Source organism: Cetorhinus maximus, chromosome 9 (genome assembly GCF_964194155.1).
Source record: "Cetorhinus maximus chromosome 9, sCetMax3.hap1.1, whole genome shotgun sequence".
Classification (NCBI taxonomy): Eukaryota; Metazoa; Chordata; class Chondrichthyes; order Lamniformes; family Cetorhinidae; genus Cetorhinus; species Cetorhinus maximus.
The window spans coordinates 115266433-115284404 of record NC_135887.1 but is presented as its reverse complement, the minus strand read 5'-3'; the positions used below and the strand labels follow the sequence as shown (position 1 = coordinate 115284404).

The following is a 17972-nucleotide window of genomic DNA, read 5'->3' as shown; positions in this document are numbered from 1 at the left end:
GCTTGATTACCCCCACTCTGGCCTCCCAGTCACCATCCTCACCCCCTTGCCAGGACCTACCCGAATGCTCCTACCCAACTTACCTGCTTCCCTGGCCTCCGTCGCTGCTTCTAGTCAGAAACTGTCTGTAGTCCCAGCTGTGGCCACCGCTGCCAGTGGCACTATTGGGACTCAAAAGCTGCCTGCCCTCTGATTGGTCAGTAGCTCTTGGAGGCAGGACATCCTCCCTCATAGCGGGTGGAAGCTATGACGTCAGGTAATTGACTGCCTGATGTCCATAAGGTAAGCTCATGAGTTCCAGGACCAGCAGAGACAGATTTTCCGGGGGGGCGGGGCACTGCCTCCATGTTAAATCGCAGCCAAGGATTCTTTAGAGTAAACAGTGAGATAACTATTTCCTCTGGCAGAGGAATCCAAAACAAGGGGGCATAACCTCAAAATTAGAGCCTGGCCATTCAGGATTGATGTCAGGAAGAACATCTTCACACAAAGAGGAATGAAAGTCTCGACCTCTCTCCCTCAAAAAGTTGTTGAAGCTGGGGGGGTCAATTAAGAATGTCAAAACTGAGAATGATAGACTTCTTTGTTAGGTAAGGATAGTAAGATTTATAGAACTTTGGTAGATAAATGGAGTTATGATAAAAATCAGACATGATCTAATTGAATAGTGAAATCGGCTCGAGGGGCTGAGGGGCCTCCTCCCGCCCCTGTGAAAGGTATTGATCCCAGGAGACTGCAGATCTTAAGTTTGGAATCACAATGGTGTGCTGATTGAAGGGCTGAAAAATAATCATTAAACCAGCTCTTAACTTCATCGATTTCCACAGTGCAAACGAGCAAAAGAAAAATGGTATGGATTTTGCTCGCCTGGGAATTGCGAAATAATTAAATGTTTTTTTTCAGTGATCCACCTTCAACACAACGCAAGTTAACAGGTGTCAATAAAACATTTCGGACTTAGGCTTTTAAACTGGGGTCCTCATATCATAAAAGGGTCTCATGAAGCTGGCAGATCCCTGTTTTTGCCTGTCAACAAGAACTTGTGTGTGTATATGTATTTTTAATGTATTAAAAGGTCTCAAGGCACATCACAAAGTTGCAAAGCAAAATCAGACACTGAGCCACATAAGGCAATGTTAGGGCAGATGACCCAAAGCTTGGTCAGTGAGGCAGGTTTTGAGGAGGCTCTTAAAGGAGGAAAGCGAGGTTGGAGAGGTTTAGAGAGGGAATTCCAGAGCTTAGGGACTAGGCAGCTGAAGCATGTTTTTGTGACAGTCACATTTAATAATACTTGTTGGAATAATAATAACATGGCTTCTCATTCAATAAGGGACTCTTTCAAAAATCAGCACAGACTCCCAAAGCGTATTAATATTTTCAGGAGGTACCTAACATGGAAAGCTTTGGGAAGCCCTGTTTGGAACTGTACGTCCTTTGAAATTTATTATATTGATTTATTACTGCCAGATCCATATAACACTTCAAAAATCTTACAGTGACCTGCACTTCAATTATAAATTCCTGCACCCCCCTCCAGTGGTGCTGCTATAGCGTCTCCCAGCACCTCAGCATTACACTGCGGAGAAACTTCAAAGCTTCAACCAACTGTGCTTCCCAAATTAGCATATGAATTGTTAATTAACTATAATTAATGTAAAATCAAATATTATATAAAAAGAATATGGCCAGGCATCTGATTACACTATTGACCCAAGATCTACGCAAAAACTATCCTTATATGCTAAAAGAGAAAAGCACCTTGTTATAGAGTTGATTTTCCAGGCAACTTCTCTTTGTGGAAACATTGAACTTTATTTACAAGACAGCTGCAGCTCCATGTATGCATTTAGCTCTATAATTAAGCAAAAGGACTCTCCTCTAGAGGTTCCCTTTGCTGCTAACTCATTGGTTTACACAGATCATGTGATCTTACAACACAGGATTATTGTTAAAGCTACAGTCCCATGTTTATCAGAACTACAATTACTACATTCCTCCCCCTTTAACTTTTCTGTACATTTTGTATTTACAAGGATATTTATCCCATGACATTGCAATATTTACACAGGTCAAGAAATTACAAGTTCAGTCTTTCAGGTGGTTTCCTGATCCGTGTGGAATGTCATAGCTCCACGACTTCCGAATCTTTGGCAGGAACCACATTCTCTGAAACTGCATCAACATCAGGTACCTCATTAGGCACAGGCAGTTCAGTATCATCCACTCCCTCAGAGAGATCTGGCATGTCCATCCTTGGCTGAGCAACTTCAACAGGAACCACAGGTTCAGCAATGGTTACAGATGGAACATCATTTTGTTGGGGTGTCTCTCTTCTTCTTAAATGATCCACATGCTTAATGGGTGATCTGGCCCTCCACTTCCATGTGGCACGACAATGGTCCAGTCACAGAGCTTACTTTGCCGGGTAACCACTTCGGTCCTCCACCGAAATTCCTTACATATACTGCTTCTCCAGTAGTAAATTGTCGCTCACAACTATGCAAATCATGAGTTGCTTTTTGGTTCCCTTGACTTTTCTCCACCTTCCCCTCCAAATTGAGGAGTATCTGGCTTAGTCTTGTTCAAAGTCAGCGCCTCCTCAGTAATTTTGCAGGTGTTGCTCCAGTCATAGTGTGTGGCGTTGTTCTGTAGTGAAATAAAAAACGAGCAAGTTTAGTTTCCAACGATTCACCTGTTAACTTTTTCATTCCCGCCTTAAAAGTTTGTACTGCTCTTTCCACCAGTCCGTCTGATGCCGGATGGTACAGTGCAGTACCATTATCTGAGACAATTACTTCTGGCAATCCATGGATAGAAAAGCTTTGGCATATTTTTTCTATAGCAGCGCCTGATGTTGGCGACTTAACCTCATAAACATCTAATCACGTTAAATGAGCATTTATAATCAGTAGAAACATGGTTCCAAGAAAAGGACCGACATAATCTATGTGCAACCTCACCCAAGGTCTACCAGGCCACTCCCATGGGTATAATGGGGCTGCCACCTGCAACTTTTGTAGTTGTTGGCATTGCCCACAGTGTTTAACCGCCTTCTCAATATCATCGTCCATTCCCAGCCACCAAAGATAACTTTGTGCTATCATCTTCATTCTTGAGATTCCCGGATGGGCTCTGTGTAACTCTTCTAAGAGTGGTTCCCTTCCCTGTGAAGGAATTACTACTCATGCACCACATAATAGAATACCATCTTGACTGCTCATTTCGTGTCTTCAGTTGAAAAATGACTTCAATTCATTAGAGACTGGATGCCGGGACCATCCATGTAACATGTGGTCTCTCACTTGAGACAGGACTGGATCACAATTTGTCCAGTTTCTTATCTGCTTGGCACGGACTGGTGAGGAATCCAGGAAATTCATCACTAATACAAGCTCTTGGGGAATTGGGGGATGGTCATTGTTCTCTTGCAAAGGAAGGCGACTTAGGGCATTGGCTATATGAATCCCTGGTCTATGTACAAAGGTGTATTCATATGCCGCTAAGATTAGGTCCCATCTTTGAATTCGTGCAGAAGCTGTGGGAGGGATAGCCTTTCCCTCGCTAAACAAACTCAAAAGTGGTTTGTGGTCTGATACGATCGTGAAGTGGCGCCCAATGCATGTACTGGTGGAATTTTTTTTCACCAAAAGTAATTGACAGACCTTCCTTTTCAATCTGAGAATATCCTTTTTCAGCTGTGGTAAGTGCCCTGGCTACATAGTCTATCAGGCTCTCTGTACTGTTGTAATTCTTGTGAGATAGTACTGCTCCCACTCCATAAAGAGCCGCATCGTAGGTTAGCACCAATTCTTTTGTCAGGTCGTAGCACACTAACAAATTTGAAGAGTGCAAGAGCTGTTTTACTTTCATGAAGTCTTCTTCTTGAGGTGACTTCCAAACCCAATTCTGGTTTTTCTCTCGCAGTGAATGTAGAGGGGCTAGAACCGTTGATAAATTTGGTAGAAATCAGCCACAATTGACCACAACTTGAGATAGTCGTTGTAGCAAGCTCTCCATTGTCCTCTGAAAAATGAAACAGGCCAAGGAAACACCGAAGGGCATGCATGTGTTGATATAACCCTTTGTGGGTGTTCGTGGTCACAAATTCTCAAAAGGCATTATCCAGTTCCAGTCGCTGATAAGTGTGACTCATGTCAAGCTTTTTATACATTGTACCTTTCTGCTAGTTTGGCATAGAGGTTTTCAATCTTGGGGATAGGGTACCTGTCTAGTTTGGCTGCTTTGTTGACCATTAGTTTATAGTCCCCACAGATCCGGATGGTCTGATCTGGCTTTAGGACAGGGATTATGGGTGCTGCCCACTCTGAGAACTGAACCGCTTTTATGACACTCAGTCTCTCTAGCCGGTTCAACTCAGCGTCAACCTTCTCTCTCAGGGAGCATGGCTCCGGTTTTGCTTTGAAAAAACGATGAGTTGCTTCTGGGTTCACGTAAATCTGTAGGTCTTTGATTTCTCCCAGTTCATCCTTGAAGACGGTGTCATTATTTTAGCAGCTCTGGCAGTCCTGCTCGCAACTGGAAGATTTCAGACCAATTTAGTATAATCCCTTTCAACCAATCACGACATAGAAGACTTGGTCCTTCACCTTCTACCACCACCATTGGTAGTTGTGCTGTCTGGTGTCTATATTAAACTGGTACTCTGGTGACACCTTTATACGTGGGGCAGAATTTTACACTGGCGGGATTTTACGGTCCCGCCGATGTCAATGGACTTTTGACCAGCTTGTTGCATTTTATAGCCCACCCCTGCCATGAACAGGCTGTAAAATTCTGCTGCTGGATTCCTTTGCCTGTGTACGTTTTTAACTTGGCAGAGGTTTGTTCCAAATTTAATTGTTGAGCACCTTTATTTAAATATCTGAAAGTATGTTCTCCGACTACAGTGGTAGAAGCACCCGTGTCTACTTCCACTTTTAATGGTTTATCATTCACTTACAATGTGACAGTAATTGGCTCTGTCTTCCCAACTTTCATGTTGAATAAGGAATAAATGTCGGAATTGGTTGTTTCTGGCTCTTCCACACTATATTTTTCATTGGACTTCGTTTGTTGCCTGGAAGCCTGTTTTAATCTCACTTTGCAATGTTTCGATATGTGTCCACTTTTGTGGCAAAAATAGCTCTCCACCTTTTTAACTTGCCAATCGTTAGGAGTATGATTGTTTCCATGTTGATAAAAATTAGTTTTCAAATTTGCTGCTAAGCTGTTTCCTCTGAATTTTTGGTTAGCGGGGGCTGTTTCCTGCTTCACAGCGGAGTCCCAGCTTCCTGAGTCCCAGCTTTTTGCACCACTGACCGTTCCCGCCCAACTAGGAAAATGGTGCCATTTTGCACATCTTGAATCGCTTGTGATTCGCCGAACTGTCAAAGGCCTCCTGGGCTCGTTGTCTGCCCACCAACCTTAAGCTTGGCTGGGCAGCTTTTTCAATAGCCTTAATTAGTTAATTAATGGCCTTAATAATAAAGGCAAAAACTAAGGCATCTCTAATTGCAAAGGTCAGTGGCAGGCTGGAAGATTGGGAAACTTTTAAAGATCAACAAAGGGTAACTAAAAATATAATTAATAAAAAGGGCAAAGGTAAATTATGAAAGAAAACTAGCGCAAAATGTAAAAACTGATAGCAAAAGCTTCTACAAGTATATAAAAGGAAAGAGAGTAGCTAAAGTGAATGTTGGTCCCTTGGAGGACGAGACTGGGGAGTTAATATTGGGGAACGCAGAAATGGCAGAGACGCTTAATCAATATTTTGCCTCAGTCTTCACGGTGGAGGACACTAGTACCGCCCCAATGGTAACAGGTAGTGCAGAGGGTATAGAGAAGGAGGAACTTAGAACAATCACCATCACTAGAGAAAAAGTACTGAGCAAACTATTGGGCCCCAACTATTTACAATCTATATTAATGACTTGGATTCAGGGATAGAAGGTACGATAGCTAAATTTTCAGATGACACCAAAATAGGTGGGAAAGTAAGTTGCAATGAAGAAATAAGAAATTTACAAATGGATATGGACAGGTTAGGTGAATGGGCCAAAATTTGACAGATGGAGTTTAACGTGGATAAGTGTGAGGTTATCCATTTTGGTTGGAAGAATAAAGAGGCAACTTATTATTTAAATGGAGAGAAACCTCAGAATGCTTCAGTGTAGAGGGATCTGGATGTCCTCGTGCATGAATCGCTGAAAGCTAGTATGCAGGTACATCAGGTAATAAGGAAGGCAAATGGAATTTTGGCATTTATTGCTAAAGGAATAGAGTATAAAAATAGGGAAGTGTTGTTGCAATTGTACAAGGCATTGGTGAGACCGCACCTGGAGTACTGTGCACAGTTTTGGTGATGTAGTTGCACTGGAGGTGTTTCAGAGGAGGTTCACTAGATTGATTCCAGAGATGCGGGGCTTGTGTTATGATGAGAGATTGAGCAGTTTAAGCCTATACTCACTAGAGTTTAGAAGGATGAGAGGAGATCTAATTGAGGTATGTAAGATGCTAAAGGGGATAGACAATGTAGACGTGGAGCGGATGTTTCCCCTTGTGGGGCATTCTAGAACGCGAGGCCATAGTTTTAGGCTAAGGGGTGGTAGATTTACCGGGATGCTGAATAAATTTAAGGTGGAGATAGACAGATTTTTAATTAGGAATGGGTTGAAAGGTTATGGGGAGAGGGTGGGAAATTGGAGTTGAGGCTGAAATGAGATCAGCCATGATCGTAATGAATGGTGGGGCAGGTTCGAGGGGCTGAATTGCCTACTCCTGCTCCTAGTTCTTATGTTCTAATCTGATTGAATGGTGGAACAGGCAAGGAGCTGAATGGCCTCCTGGTGTTCCTATGTTCCATGCAAAGAGAATGTGAACGGAATGAGAAATTGACAAGAATTTAGTAAATGTAAGTTAAAGGAACTAGGAAAGTGTTTGGTACGGCTTGTTTTGGACACCATGGTTTACTGGAAATGTTATTCTCTTTCTAGGCTTACAGATATTCTCAACTTCCGGAAATGTCTGTGGGATCCCCACCCCCTGTTCCTCCCAGAAATGCTCCAGCAGCAGTTGCATCCCTCAGACGGTAATGCATTGAGTCCTTTATTGATACACAACACATTGCATTTATGTAGCGCTTTTAACATAATAAAACATCCTAAAGTGCTTCATGGGAGTATTATTTGACATAATTTGACACTAAGCTGCATTAAGTGATATCAGGGCATACGATCAAAAGTTTAGCTAAAGAGTTAGCTTTTAGGGAATTTCTTAAAGAAGGAAAGCAAGGCAGAGAGGTGGAGTGGTTTGGGGGGGGCGTGGGGTGGGAGAAAATTCAAGAGCTTAAAGCTTAGACAGCTGAATAATGGAAATTGGGGATGCGCAGAATTGGAGGAGTGCAGAGATATCGGGAGGGTTGGAGCAGATTACCGAGATAAGGGCCAGAAATATGAAGGGATTTACAAACAAGGGTGAGAATTTTAAATGTGAGGCATTGCCAGAGTTAATGTGGATCAGTAAGTGCAGGGATTGAGGAGCGAATGGGGATTTGGTAAGAATCAGGACATGGGCAGGAGAGTTTTGGATGACTTCAAGTTTCTGCATGTTGCAAGGTGGGAGTCTGACCAGGTGGAGCGTTGGAACAGTCAAGCCTGTGAGAATTTTACTGGTCCCTGGGTGGCAGGCTGAGAGGTGGGGGTGGAGGGTGGTGTGAGGAGGCCTGTTAAAATAGCAGGGAGCTATATCAGGATGGGCCCCGATGCAGTTGAGGAGTCGGTGAATTTAAGCAGTGATGGCTTGCGAGATGGATCTAAGGAAGCAGACAGCCAATTAGCAGGCCTAACAGCCTTTTAATCCTCTTTTCATGGGCTGCTGGAATTTTGCCGATGGTGGGGTGAGCCCCGGCTGCATGGAGAGGCCGCAGCTTAATGGAGGTGACCTCCCTGTGGCAGGCTGGGGAGCCATATAGTCCAAGGAGGGCACCCATGGGCATGAAAGGCCTGCCAAGGCCCCAACTTCCAAAGGAGTTTCCCCCATGATAGCTGGTCGCCTGAATATTTCATTTTTATGAAAGGAGGTGCCCCGAAGTCTCTCAGCTACCCCAGCCAAAGGAGTCTGGCTTTACCTCATCAGGAATAGATGGCACTGCAGCCTGTGGGTGTGTGGTGGGGTAGCGGCGGGGTGGTGAGGGGGGAGGGTGCCATGCAATTGGATGCAGCACCCCATGGCTAAGGAGGAGAAAATCAGACAGCGTTCCTGCTCCCGATCACTGTCCGGTCTGTGAAGACCCAACTCTGACAAAGAGCACTGTCAACCATCCTTCCGTTGGCTTGGGTTTCCTTACACCATGTGAAGTGCCATTTTTCCAAGACAGGTGCAAGGTTTTTGTTACTGATTCATGCAGGGTCTCTATTTCCCCCCAGTACAACCAGCACCCCAGATTCCTGTGCCGATGTAAACCTACAGGCAGTCAGGTTGGATGCATGATTAATATTCAGTTGAGAAAGATCTGCTCAGTCTTTGACCCAAGGTTCAGCACCATTACGGAATAAAATGTGACTCAAATTACAAATAATTAACAACCATCTTTAGTGCAACAGACATTGGACTGCAGCTCTGGGTGTTTTGATTCTTCCTTTATCACGCCTCTGAGGCTACCACTGTGTTAATTTAGCTTCAAAGTGAGAAAGCTTATGCAAGATAGATATATTACTATGTTATAAAAACAAACGACCTAACTGAATTTAATTCACAGCTGTAGACGTGTTTACGTTCTCTTCTCTTCAAGTTGCTTTTGTTGAAATTCATTCTTGGGAAATAAGAAAGGAAGAATCATTAACTCTTATAGCACAGAGGAAGGCCACTCGGCCCATCATGCCTAAGCTGGCTCTTCAAAAGGTCTGTTAAATCTGTGTCCTCTAGTTACTGACACTGCCACCAGTGGGAACAGATCTTCCTTATTTACTTTATCAAAAGCCCTCACATTAATTGAATCAGAAAAGGATGGGTAGTGGGAGGAGGGCCAAAGAAATTGAAAGAAAGGAGGATATGGAGATGATAAACACAGAGTATCAGCGGAACAATTGCTGAGCGAAGTTAGAGATCATCTCAAATTAGTAATTATTAATGATTTGTTTATTTCGAAAAGTGCAACTACCCAGCTTTGACTAATAACTTATCATTTAAAAAAGGCAAATGAGCATTTAAAAAAACATTGTCTGACTTGTTCCCCTTCTGACACAGTTGGACATCAGAAAATAACAATAATACCAGAACAGTCGACAGTCACAGCGCAGACCAATCACAACATGAAGCTCCCTATGTGCCGGTGTCCAGATCCACTGTCCCTGCGGAACAGCCAATCACAAATTACTCAGGTGAGGCCTGTGAAAACCAGTTTGAGGTGTTGTCTTGTTAACTGCCTGAGAGATGATGTCGAGCTTCTTGAGTGGAACTGCACCCATCTGGCCAAGTGGAGAGCTTCATTCACCCTCCTGATGTGTGTTTAAAGACTTAAGTTGGATTTACGTGACGCTTTTCATGGTGTCCAGAAGAACTTCACAGCCAGCGAAACGCAATTATTGTTGTGATGTGGGCAACGTGGCAGCCAATTGGTGCATAACAAGGCCCCATAAACAGCAGTGGGATAATGACCAGATAATTTTTTTATATAGTGATGTTGTTTGAGGAATAAATGTTGGCCAGGATACCAGGGATAACTCCCTTGTTTTTCTTTGAAACGGTGCGGCAGAATCTTTTACATCCGCCTGAAAGGCCAGATAGGACCTCCGTTTAACTACAATTCCCTTTCAAAATTTCACACTTTGGACAATACAGCACTCTATTTTCCCCTCAGACCTTTTGAAGATCCCGGAGGCTGCTGCCCTCTAGTGCACGAACCATGAGTTTTTGAAGGCTGATTGTTATCTGCAGAAACCAGACAGCTGCTGTAATTATGCATTTGGGCCTGGATTTTAGGCAATGCCAGGGCTGGGTTCGGAGGTGGGCGGGGCTGAAATTTTGTCCTGCCAGCTGGGGTGCCTTCTCCCCTGTTCACTCCGACCTCCAGGCCGTTTTTGTGGAGGCGGGATTAGGGCAGGCAAGGCTATATCCGCCCCAAACACCCTTCACGTGGCAAGTAGCTGTTCATCAGGCTTGCTAAGAGTCTAAGTGAGTCCAATTAATGGAGGCCAACTGAAATTTGTTGTAGATGGTACACACTGCTGCGACTGTGCACCAGTGGTTGAAGGAGTGAATGTTGAAGGTGGTGGATGGGGTGCCACTCAAGTGGCCTGATTTGTCCAGGGTGGTGTTGAGCTTCTTGAGTATTACTGAAGCTGCACTCATTAGGGTAAGTGGAGAGTATTCCATCACACTCCTGACTTGTGCCTTGTAGATGATGGACAGGCTTTGGGGAGTCATGAGGTGAGTTACTTACCACACAATTCCCAGCCCCTGACCTGCCCTTGTAGCCACAGTATTTCTATGGCTTGTCCAGTTCAGTTTCTGGTCAATGGTAACCCCCAGGGATATTGATGGTTGGGGATTCAGCGATGGTAATACCAATGAATGTTTGTAAAGTAGTTCTTCCATGAAAAAGGCACAAGTGAAACTGGACATGGAGCACGATGAAACAATTGTTTGTGGAAATTCAGTGGACCTGCAGTTTACCCAATAAGGGCATTATTGATCTTTCAAATCAGAATGTTAGAGGAATATTAATGGCATCAGGTGATAAGAATCAGAGAGGAAAAAAAGCCAATTGTATGTATGAATGTATGAGCCGAGCTCATAATGTGGCTCATTTATGCTTGCTAGGAGCGAAATACATTCGTATGCAGGAGCCCATTCTCTGCAAGCAAAAGAAATATGTTCAAACCTTGCACTTAGTTTGAATTATCCTGGAGCTTGGGGAGCCTATCATTCTGCATTGCTTTCTCCATGGCAATTCCTTGGCCAATCAGAGGCGATATCCCAATCAATCAGAAACCTTTTTTCCTGCAGTATAAATTGTTGTGAGTGCTTGAAATTTGGCATTCTTGCGTTTGGTGAGTGCAAGACGAAAAACTTCAGCAACATGCCTCTCTTTTCAGCAAGAAACTGTTTTCGCTGTAGTTTGTGAGGGATAAATATTAGGTCAGGAGCTGCCACTAAGCCGTGCCTCAAATTATTCATATAAGCCCAAATTAATCGAAGTCACATCGATTATTTACCGATCTGAGAGCAAATTTCAAAATGTTTAGGTGTTGCTTTAAGATAAGACGGCTCAGGAGAAATATTAACTGGTGGAGTAGACCGCCACCTAGTGTAAAACATGCAGAATGCAACCAAGTACTTAACAAAAGATGAATTCCCGAGGCATCTGGGGTTAGAGGGATGTGTGTTCAGTGACTAACACAGGAGGATAAGGATAATGTTCTGGGTGGTCTTTGCGGTCAAAGCAAACTAATCTCCCTCAGCTGCCACATTTCCTTAAATGCATTTGTTTGGGATCAGTGTGGCAATCAGTATGCATGGAAGATTTGATTTCTGTGTTCATATTTTCTTTAATTCCAGCATAATGTTTACAATTAAACATAAGGACAGTTGGAGGCCATTCAGCCCCTTGTGTCTGCTCTCCATTCAATTAGATCATGATTGATCCGTGCCTCACATTAATTCTTCTGCCTCAGCTCACATCCCTTGATACCCTTGCCTACGAAATATTCTATCGACCTCAAGCCTTGAAATTTCCAATTGACCCCCAGCAGCTACAGTCTTTCAGGGGAAAGCGTTCCAGATTTTCTCTTCTCTTTTTGTGAAAAGTGTTTCCTGAGTTCGCTCCTGAAGGGTCCAGTTCTAATTTTAAGTTCTCTGTATCCCCACCAGTTTCCTCCATATCTATCCTCAAAATCTTTTTAACATTTTAGATGCCTTGATCAGATCACCCCTCTTAGCGTGGGAGGTCGACATCTCATGGGGACTGTAGAATAAGAACCATTGTTGTCACTTTCATCTTGTTATGTGTGTAGGTGGCAGTTAGAACGCAAAAATAAAATAGCCTGATGATGCATTGTGTATTCTGCAAATGGCAATTGTGTGCTTCTGGAAGATCAATCGCTCGTAAGTAATTTGGGAACAACAGCGTAGTGGAATTGCACTGAACCAGCAACCCAGTGGTCATGAATTTAAATCCAAGTGCGACAGCTTGGGAAGTTGAATTCAACAAATCTGCTCATTTGCAATCGCCGGATAACCATATCTAAGAAGAAACTGTTGGACTATTGAAGTAACCTAAATGTCAGCTGTGACTTACTGGGTAGCACTGTCCTCTCCGAGTGATAAAGTCATGGGTTCAAATCCCACTCCAGAGATTTAAGAACATAAGAAATAGGAGCAGGAGTAGACCCAATTGGCCTATCGAGCCTGCTCTGCCATTTGATAAGATCATGACTGATCTGATTGCGGCTTCCACTCTACTTTCCTGCCTGCCCTCCATAACCCTTGGCTCTCTTGTTGATCTAAAATCGGTCTGACTCTGCCTTGAATATATTCAGTGACCCAGCCTCTACTGCTCTCTGTGGATGAGAATTGCAAAGTCTAACCACCCTCAGAGAAAAAGTCCTCCTCATTTCTGACTTAAATAGGAGATCCCTTATTTTTAAACTGTGTCCCCCTAGTTCTAGATTCCCCCATGAGAGGAAACATCCTTCTAGCATCTATGCTGTCAAGCCCCCTCAGAATCTTAAATAGTTTAATAAGTTTCCCCCTCATTCTTCTAAACTCCAATGGCTCAACCTTTCCTCATAAGTACATGATCTTGACTGAGAATGGCAGCAGAGTTTTGGATGATGTCAGGTTCAAGGGGGGGTGCAGTGGTGGGGGTAGAACTTAGAAGGCCAGCCAGGATTGCATTTGAATAGTCATGTCTAGAAATAATAAAGGCTGGAATGAGGGTTTCAGCAGGAGATGAGCTGAGGCAGGGGCAGTGTTGGGCGATGTTACAGAGGCGGAAGTAGGTGGTCTGAGTGATGGCGGGAATATGAGGGCAGAAGCTTATCTCAGGGTCAAATCTGACTCCACAGCTGCGAACAGTCTGGTTCAGCCTCAGACAGTTGCCAGGGACAGGGGTATAATTGGGAGCTAGGGAATGGAGTTTGTGACCATGGCTTCAGTCTTGGCAATATTTTATTGGAGGGAATTCCTGCTCATCCAATACTGGATGTCAGGCAAGCAATCTGACAACTTAGAGAGGTTGAGAGAGATGGTGGCGATGGGTGTCTTGAACGTACATGGTCATCAATAGGGACCATGTAGAATGAGAATGAGGAGGGGACCAAGGGTAGATCTCTGGGGGATACCAGAGGTAATGGTACGGGAGCAGGAAGAGAAGCCATTGTAAGTGATACTTTGGGTATGGTTATTTGGATAAGAATGGAACCTGGCGAGTGCAGATCCACCCAGTATTAGTATCAGTGTCTGCTTTATATTTGTGGAGCCTTGCTGTGCATAAATTGGCTGCCACGTTTCCTACACTACAACAGTGGCTACATTTCAAGAGTACCTAATCAGCTGTAAAGCACACTGGGTCATCATGAAAGGCGCTGTGGAGAACATAAGCTCTTTCCTTCTTTAACTCTTTACTCATTCTTTCAGTGAAGGGAACCTGCTGCTCCAACTAGGCCTGGCCTACATGTGACTCCAGTCCCTCTCTAAATAATTGATACTTCATGCCCTCAGTTGTATGAACCAGGGTTAAAAGCCCACCACAGCATTCTGAAGACTGTTAGGGTGGGCCATATTTTCTGGCCTTGCCAAGGTTGGCAAATTCTGAGGAGAAATGATCTGAGCAAGTCTAACTCTGTAGGCGTATGCTGACTGATTGAATTTTCACACTTAGTCTGAGTATTTAAAATGTTGAATGTTTTATTCTGCTTGTACCTGCAGGTAGCTCAGTCCCAGCAGTTTATGCCATACCAGCCAACAGGCCTGGATTCCCTAACTACTTCATCCCTGCTCCTTCACCCTACCGCAATCATGCCTGGACACCATATGTGGGAGATGGAGAAGCACAGGCCCAGTGGGCAGAGAACGTACGTATGCTAAACCTTTACAAATCGCTGCTTCAGCCTCAGCAGGAGTATTCTGCTCAGTTCTGGGCACCACACTTTAGGAAGGATGTCAAGGCTTTGGAGAGAGCACAGGGGAGACTTACTAGAATGGGAGCAGTTAGACTGGAGAAGCTGACGTTGTTCTCCCTAGAGCAGAGATTTAATAGAGGTGTTCAAAATCATGAAGGGTTTTGGTAGAGTAAATAAAGACAAAGGAATAAATTGAGAGCTGGAGCAGGAAAGGTGTTGAAAGAGAGAGTGTGTAATTTTCTATTTGAGCACATGGCTGTACACCACTGATGTACAGGTGGTGCCTCAGCTGAAACCCTTATCACTGCCTTTGCAACAGCTAGATGTGATCATTCCAATGCTCATCTAGCCAGCCTACCATCTTCCACCCTGCATAAACTTAAGCTCATCAAAAACTCTTCTCCCTGTGTCCGAACCCACATTAAGTCTTGGTCTCCCATCACCCCTGTGTTCACTGACCAACATTGGCCCCCAGCCCAGCAAAGCAGTGATAAAAGTAACCATGATGAATTAAATTGCAGATTGGATTAATCTCGATCCAGGGTGGTAGGTTGGTAGGTAGGACTGAGAAGGATGGAGAAATGGAGGCTTTGTTGAGAGGATTTGGACCTTGTTTCAATAATGAACAATTCACAGTCTGGTTAGGTGTCTCAGGTGACCAACTGAGCACTTACCTGTGAGTGTGGAGCCTTTCCAGGTAGGTTTAATCCATTATTTACAATTTAATAACGATAATCTCTTTCGCTCTTGTGTTTAACATTAGGAGCCACAACAAGGGATAAAGCCTCCCCTGATGCATACCTACCCCATTACATTCGGGGACTGGGTTAAGGCAATATGACAAGTACCGTAGAGAAGGTGCAACTGCAGGGCTTCCCATACTGTGGACCTGCCAGCATACCTGAGCAGCACGTTGGCACTTTATGTTGTGACCAAAGATTTGATCATTTCCTCCTTTCTAGAGGGGCAAAATTGAAAAGCAGAGAAGTTATGTTAAACTTGTATAGAACCTTAGTTACACCACGCTTGGAATTCTGGTCCCTGTAATACATAATGGATAGAGGGGCACCGGAGAAGGTACAAAAAAGATTTATAAGGATGATACGAGAACTGGGAAGTTATAACTATCTGGAAATACTGAAGAGATTGGCCAAGGCTGATGGGTGACCAGATAGTGATCTTTATGATTATGAAGGGGTTTGATTGGGTAGACTTAGAGAAAATGTTTCCGCTTATGGGGGAGACCAGAACTATAAATATAAGATAATTACTAATATAGCCAATAGGTAATTCAAGAGAAACGTCTTCAGAAAGTGGTGAGAATTTAGAACTCACGAGCAGAGGGAGTAGTTGAGGTGAATAGTATAGATGCATTTAAGGGGAAGCTGGATAAACACATGAGAGAGAAAGGAATAGAAGGATATCTTGATGGGATTAGATAAAGGAGTGTAAGAGAATCCTTATGTGGAACTTGAAGACCACTTGGGCCTGTGGAGCTGAATGGCCTGATTCTGGGCTATAAGTACTTGGTGATTTCCCGTTTTTTCTCCTGCTGCTCTGTGCGCTGTCAGCCCCGGCTTAAGAAGTGATGGACCCTCCCCCAGTGATTGCTGATTGTTTGAATACCATTCAGTGGGCCACAAGATCTGGCTTAGCACCGCATGAGCACGACTGCTTCCTGAGCATGGCTATACTGCTGGCCACAGAAGTTCTGCAGGAGGCCCCCAGGGACAGACTCAAATCTGACACCCTCTCTCCCGTTCCCTCCCCAACCCACCCCTTCCCTTCGCTCCCTACCACAGGTCACCATGTAACCATGGAAGAAACAGAAGCCCAGCAGAGATTCAACCTAAATTTTGGACACGTCCAATCCCAACATATGAATGTACAAACATACGAATTAGGAGCAGGAGTAGGCCACTCAGCCCCTCGAGCCTGCTCCACCATTCAATAAGATCATGGCTGATCTGAATGTAACCTCAACCCCACCTTCATGCCCAATAACCTTTCACCCCCTTATTAATCAAGAATCTATCCAGCTCTGTCTTAAAAATATTCAAAGACTCAGCTTCCACCACCTTTTGAGGAAGAGAGTTCCAAAGTCTCTCAACCCTTCGAGAGAAAATATTTCTCCTCATCTCTGTCTCAAATGAGTGATCTCTTATTTTTAAACAGTGACCCCTAGTTCTAGATTCTCCCAAAAGAGGAAACATCCTCTCCACATCCACCTTGTCAAGGCCCCTCAAGATCTTAAAGGTTTCAATTAAGTCGCCTCTTACCCTTGTAAACTCCAATGGATACAAGCCTAACCTGTCCGGCCTTTCCTTATAAGACAACCCGCCCATTCCTGGTATTAGTCTAGTAAACCTCCTCTGAACTGCTTCAAACGCATTTACATATTTCCTTAAATAAGGAGACTAGTACTGTACACAATACTCCAGATGTGGTCTCATCAGTGCCCTGTACAACTGAAGCATAACCTCCCTACTTTTGTAATCAATTCCCTTCACAATAATCAATAACATTCTATTTGCTTTCCGAATTACTTGCTGTACCTGAATACTAGCATTTTGTGATTCATGCACTAAGACACCCAGATCTCTCTGAATTTCAGAGCTCAGCAATCTCTCATCATTTAGATAATTAGCTTCTTTTTTATTCTTCCTGGCAAAATGGACAATTTCACATTTGCCCACAGTATACTCCATTTGCCAGATCCTTGCCCACTCACTTAACCTATCTATGTCCCTTTGTAGCCGTCTTATGTCCTCTTCACAACTTACTTTCCTACCTACCTTTGTATTGTCAGCAAATTTAGTAACCATACCTTCTGTCCCTTCATCCAAATTATTTAATTAAATTGTAAAATGTTGAGGCTCCAACACTGATCCCTATGTCACACCACTCGTCACATCCTGCCCACCAGAAAAAGACTCATTTATGCCAACTCTCTGTATCCTGTTGGCTAGCCAATCTTTTATCCATGCCAATATGTTACCCCCTACACCATGAGCTTTTATTTCCTGCAATAACCTTTGATGTGGCACCTTATCAAATGTCTCCTGGAAATCTAAGTGCAGTACATCCACAATTTCCCCTTTATCCACAGCACATGTGACTCCTTCAAGGAACTCCAATAAATTGATTAAACATGATTTCCCTTTCACAAAACCATGTTGACTCTGGTTGATTGCTTTGACTTTTTCTAAGTGCCTTCCATAACATCTTTAATAATAGCTTCTAACATTTTCCCTATGACAGATGTTTGGCTAACTGGCCTGTAGTTTCCTGCTTTCTCCCTCCCTTTTTGAATAAAGGAGTTATATTTGCTATTTTCCAATCTAATGGAACCTTCCCCAAATCTAGGGAATTTTGGAAAATTAAAACCAGTGGATCAACTATCTCACTAGCTACTTCTTTCAAGACCTTAGGGTGAAGTCCATCCGGACCTGAGGATTTGTCAGCCCGCAGCCCCAACAATTTGCTCAATACCACTTCCCTGGTGACTGTAATTTTCCCGAGTTTCTCCCTCCCTTTGAATTCCTGACTTACAGCTATTTCCAAGATGTTACTTGTGCCCTCCATAGTGAAGACTGATGCAAAATACCTGTTTATTTCATCCACCATCTCCCTACTTCCCATTACCAATTCCCCAGACGTGCACTCTATGGAACCAATGCTCACTTTGTTAACTCTTATTTAAATATCTATAGAAACTCTTACTATCCATTTTTATATTACTAGTTAGCTTTCTCTCGTATTCTAATTTTTCCCTCCCTATTAATCTTTTTGTCATTCTTTGCTGTTCTTTATATTCTTTCCAACCTGCCATCCTTTTCATAATTATTTGCT

The 17972-nt window shown here is 43.5% G+C and overlaps 1 protein-coding gene across 1 annotated transcript in view; it reads left to right on the top strand.

Moving 5' to 3' along the window:
• Positions 1–17972, top strand: part of kiaa1549la (KIAA1549-like a) — a 241453-nt gene that overhangs the window by 219503 nt on the left and 3978 nt on the right. The window contains exons 16-18 of the mRNA XM_078547885.1: positions 6993–7087; positions 9244–9377; positions 13927–14072. Of these exons, the coding sequence (XP_078404011.1) occupies positions 6993–7087; positions 9244–9377; positions 13927–14072 (375 nt within the window). The remainder of the gene's footprint in view (positions 1–6992; positions 7088–9243; positions 9378–13926; positions 14073–17972) is intronic.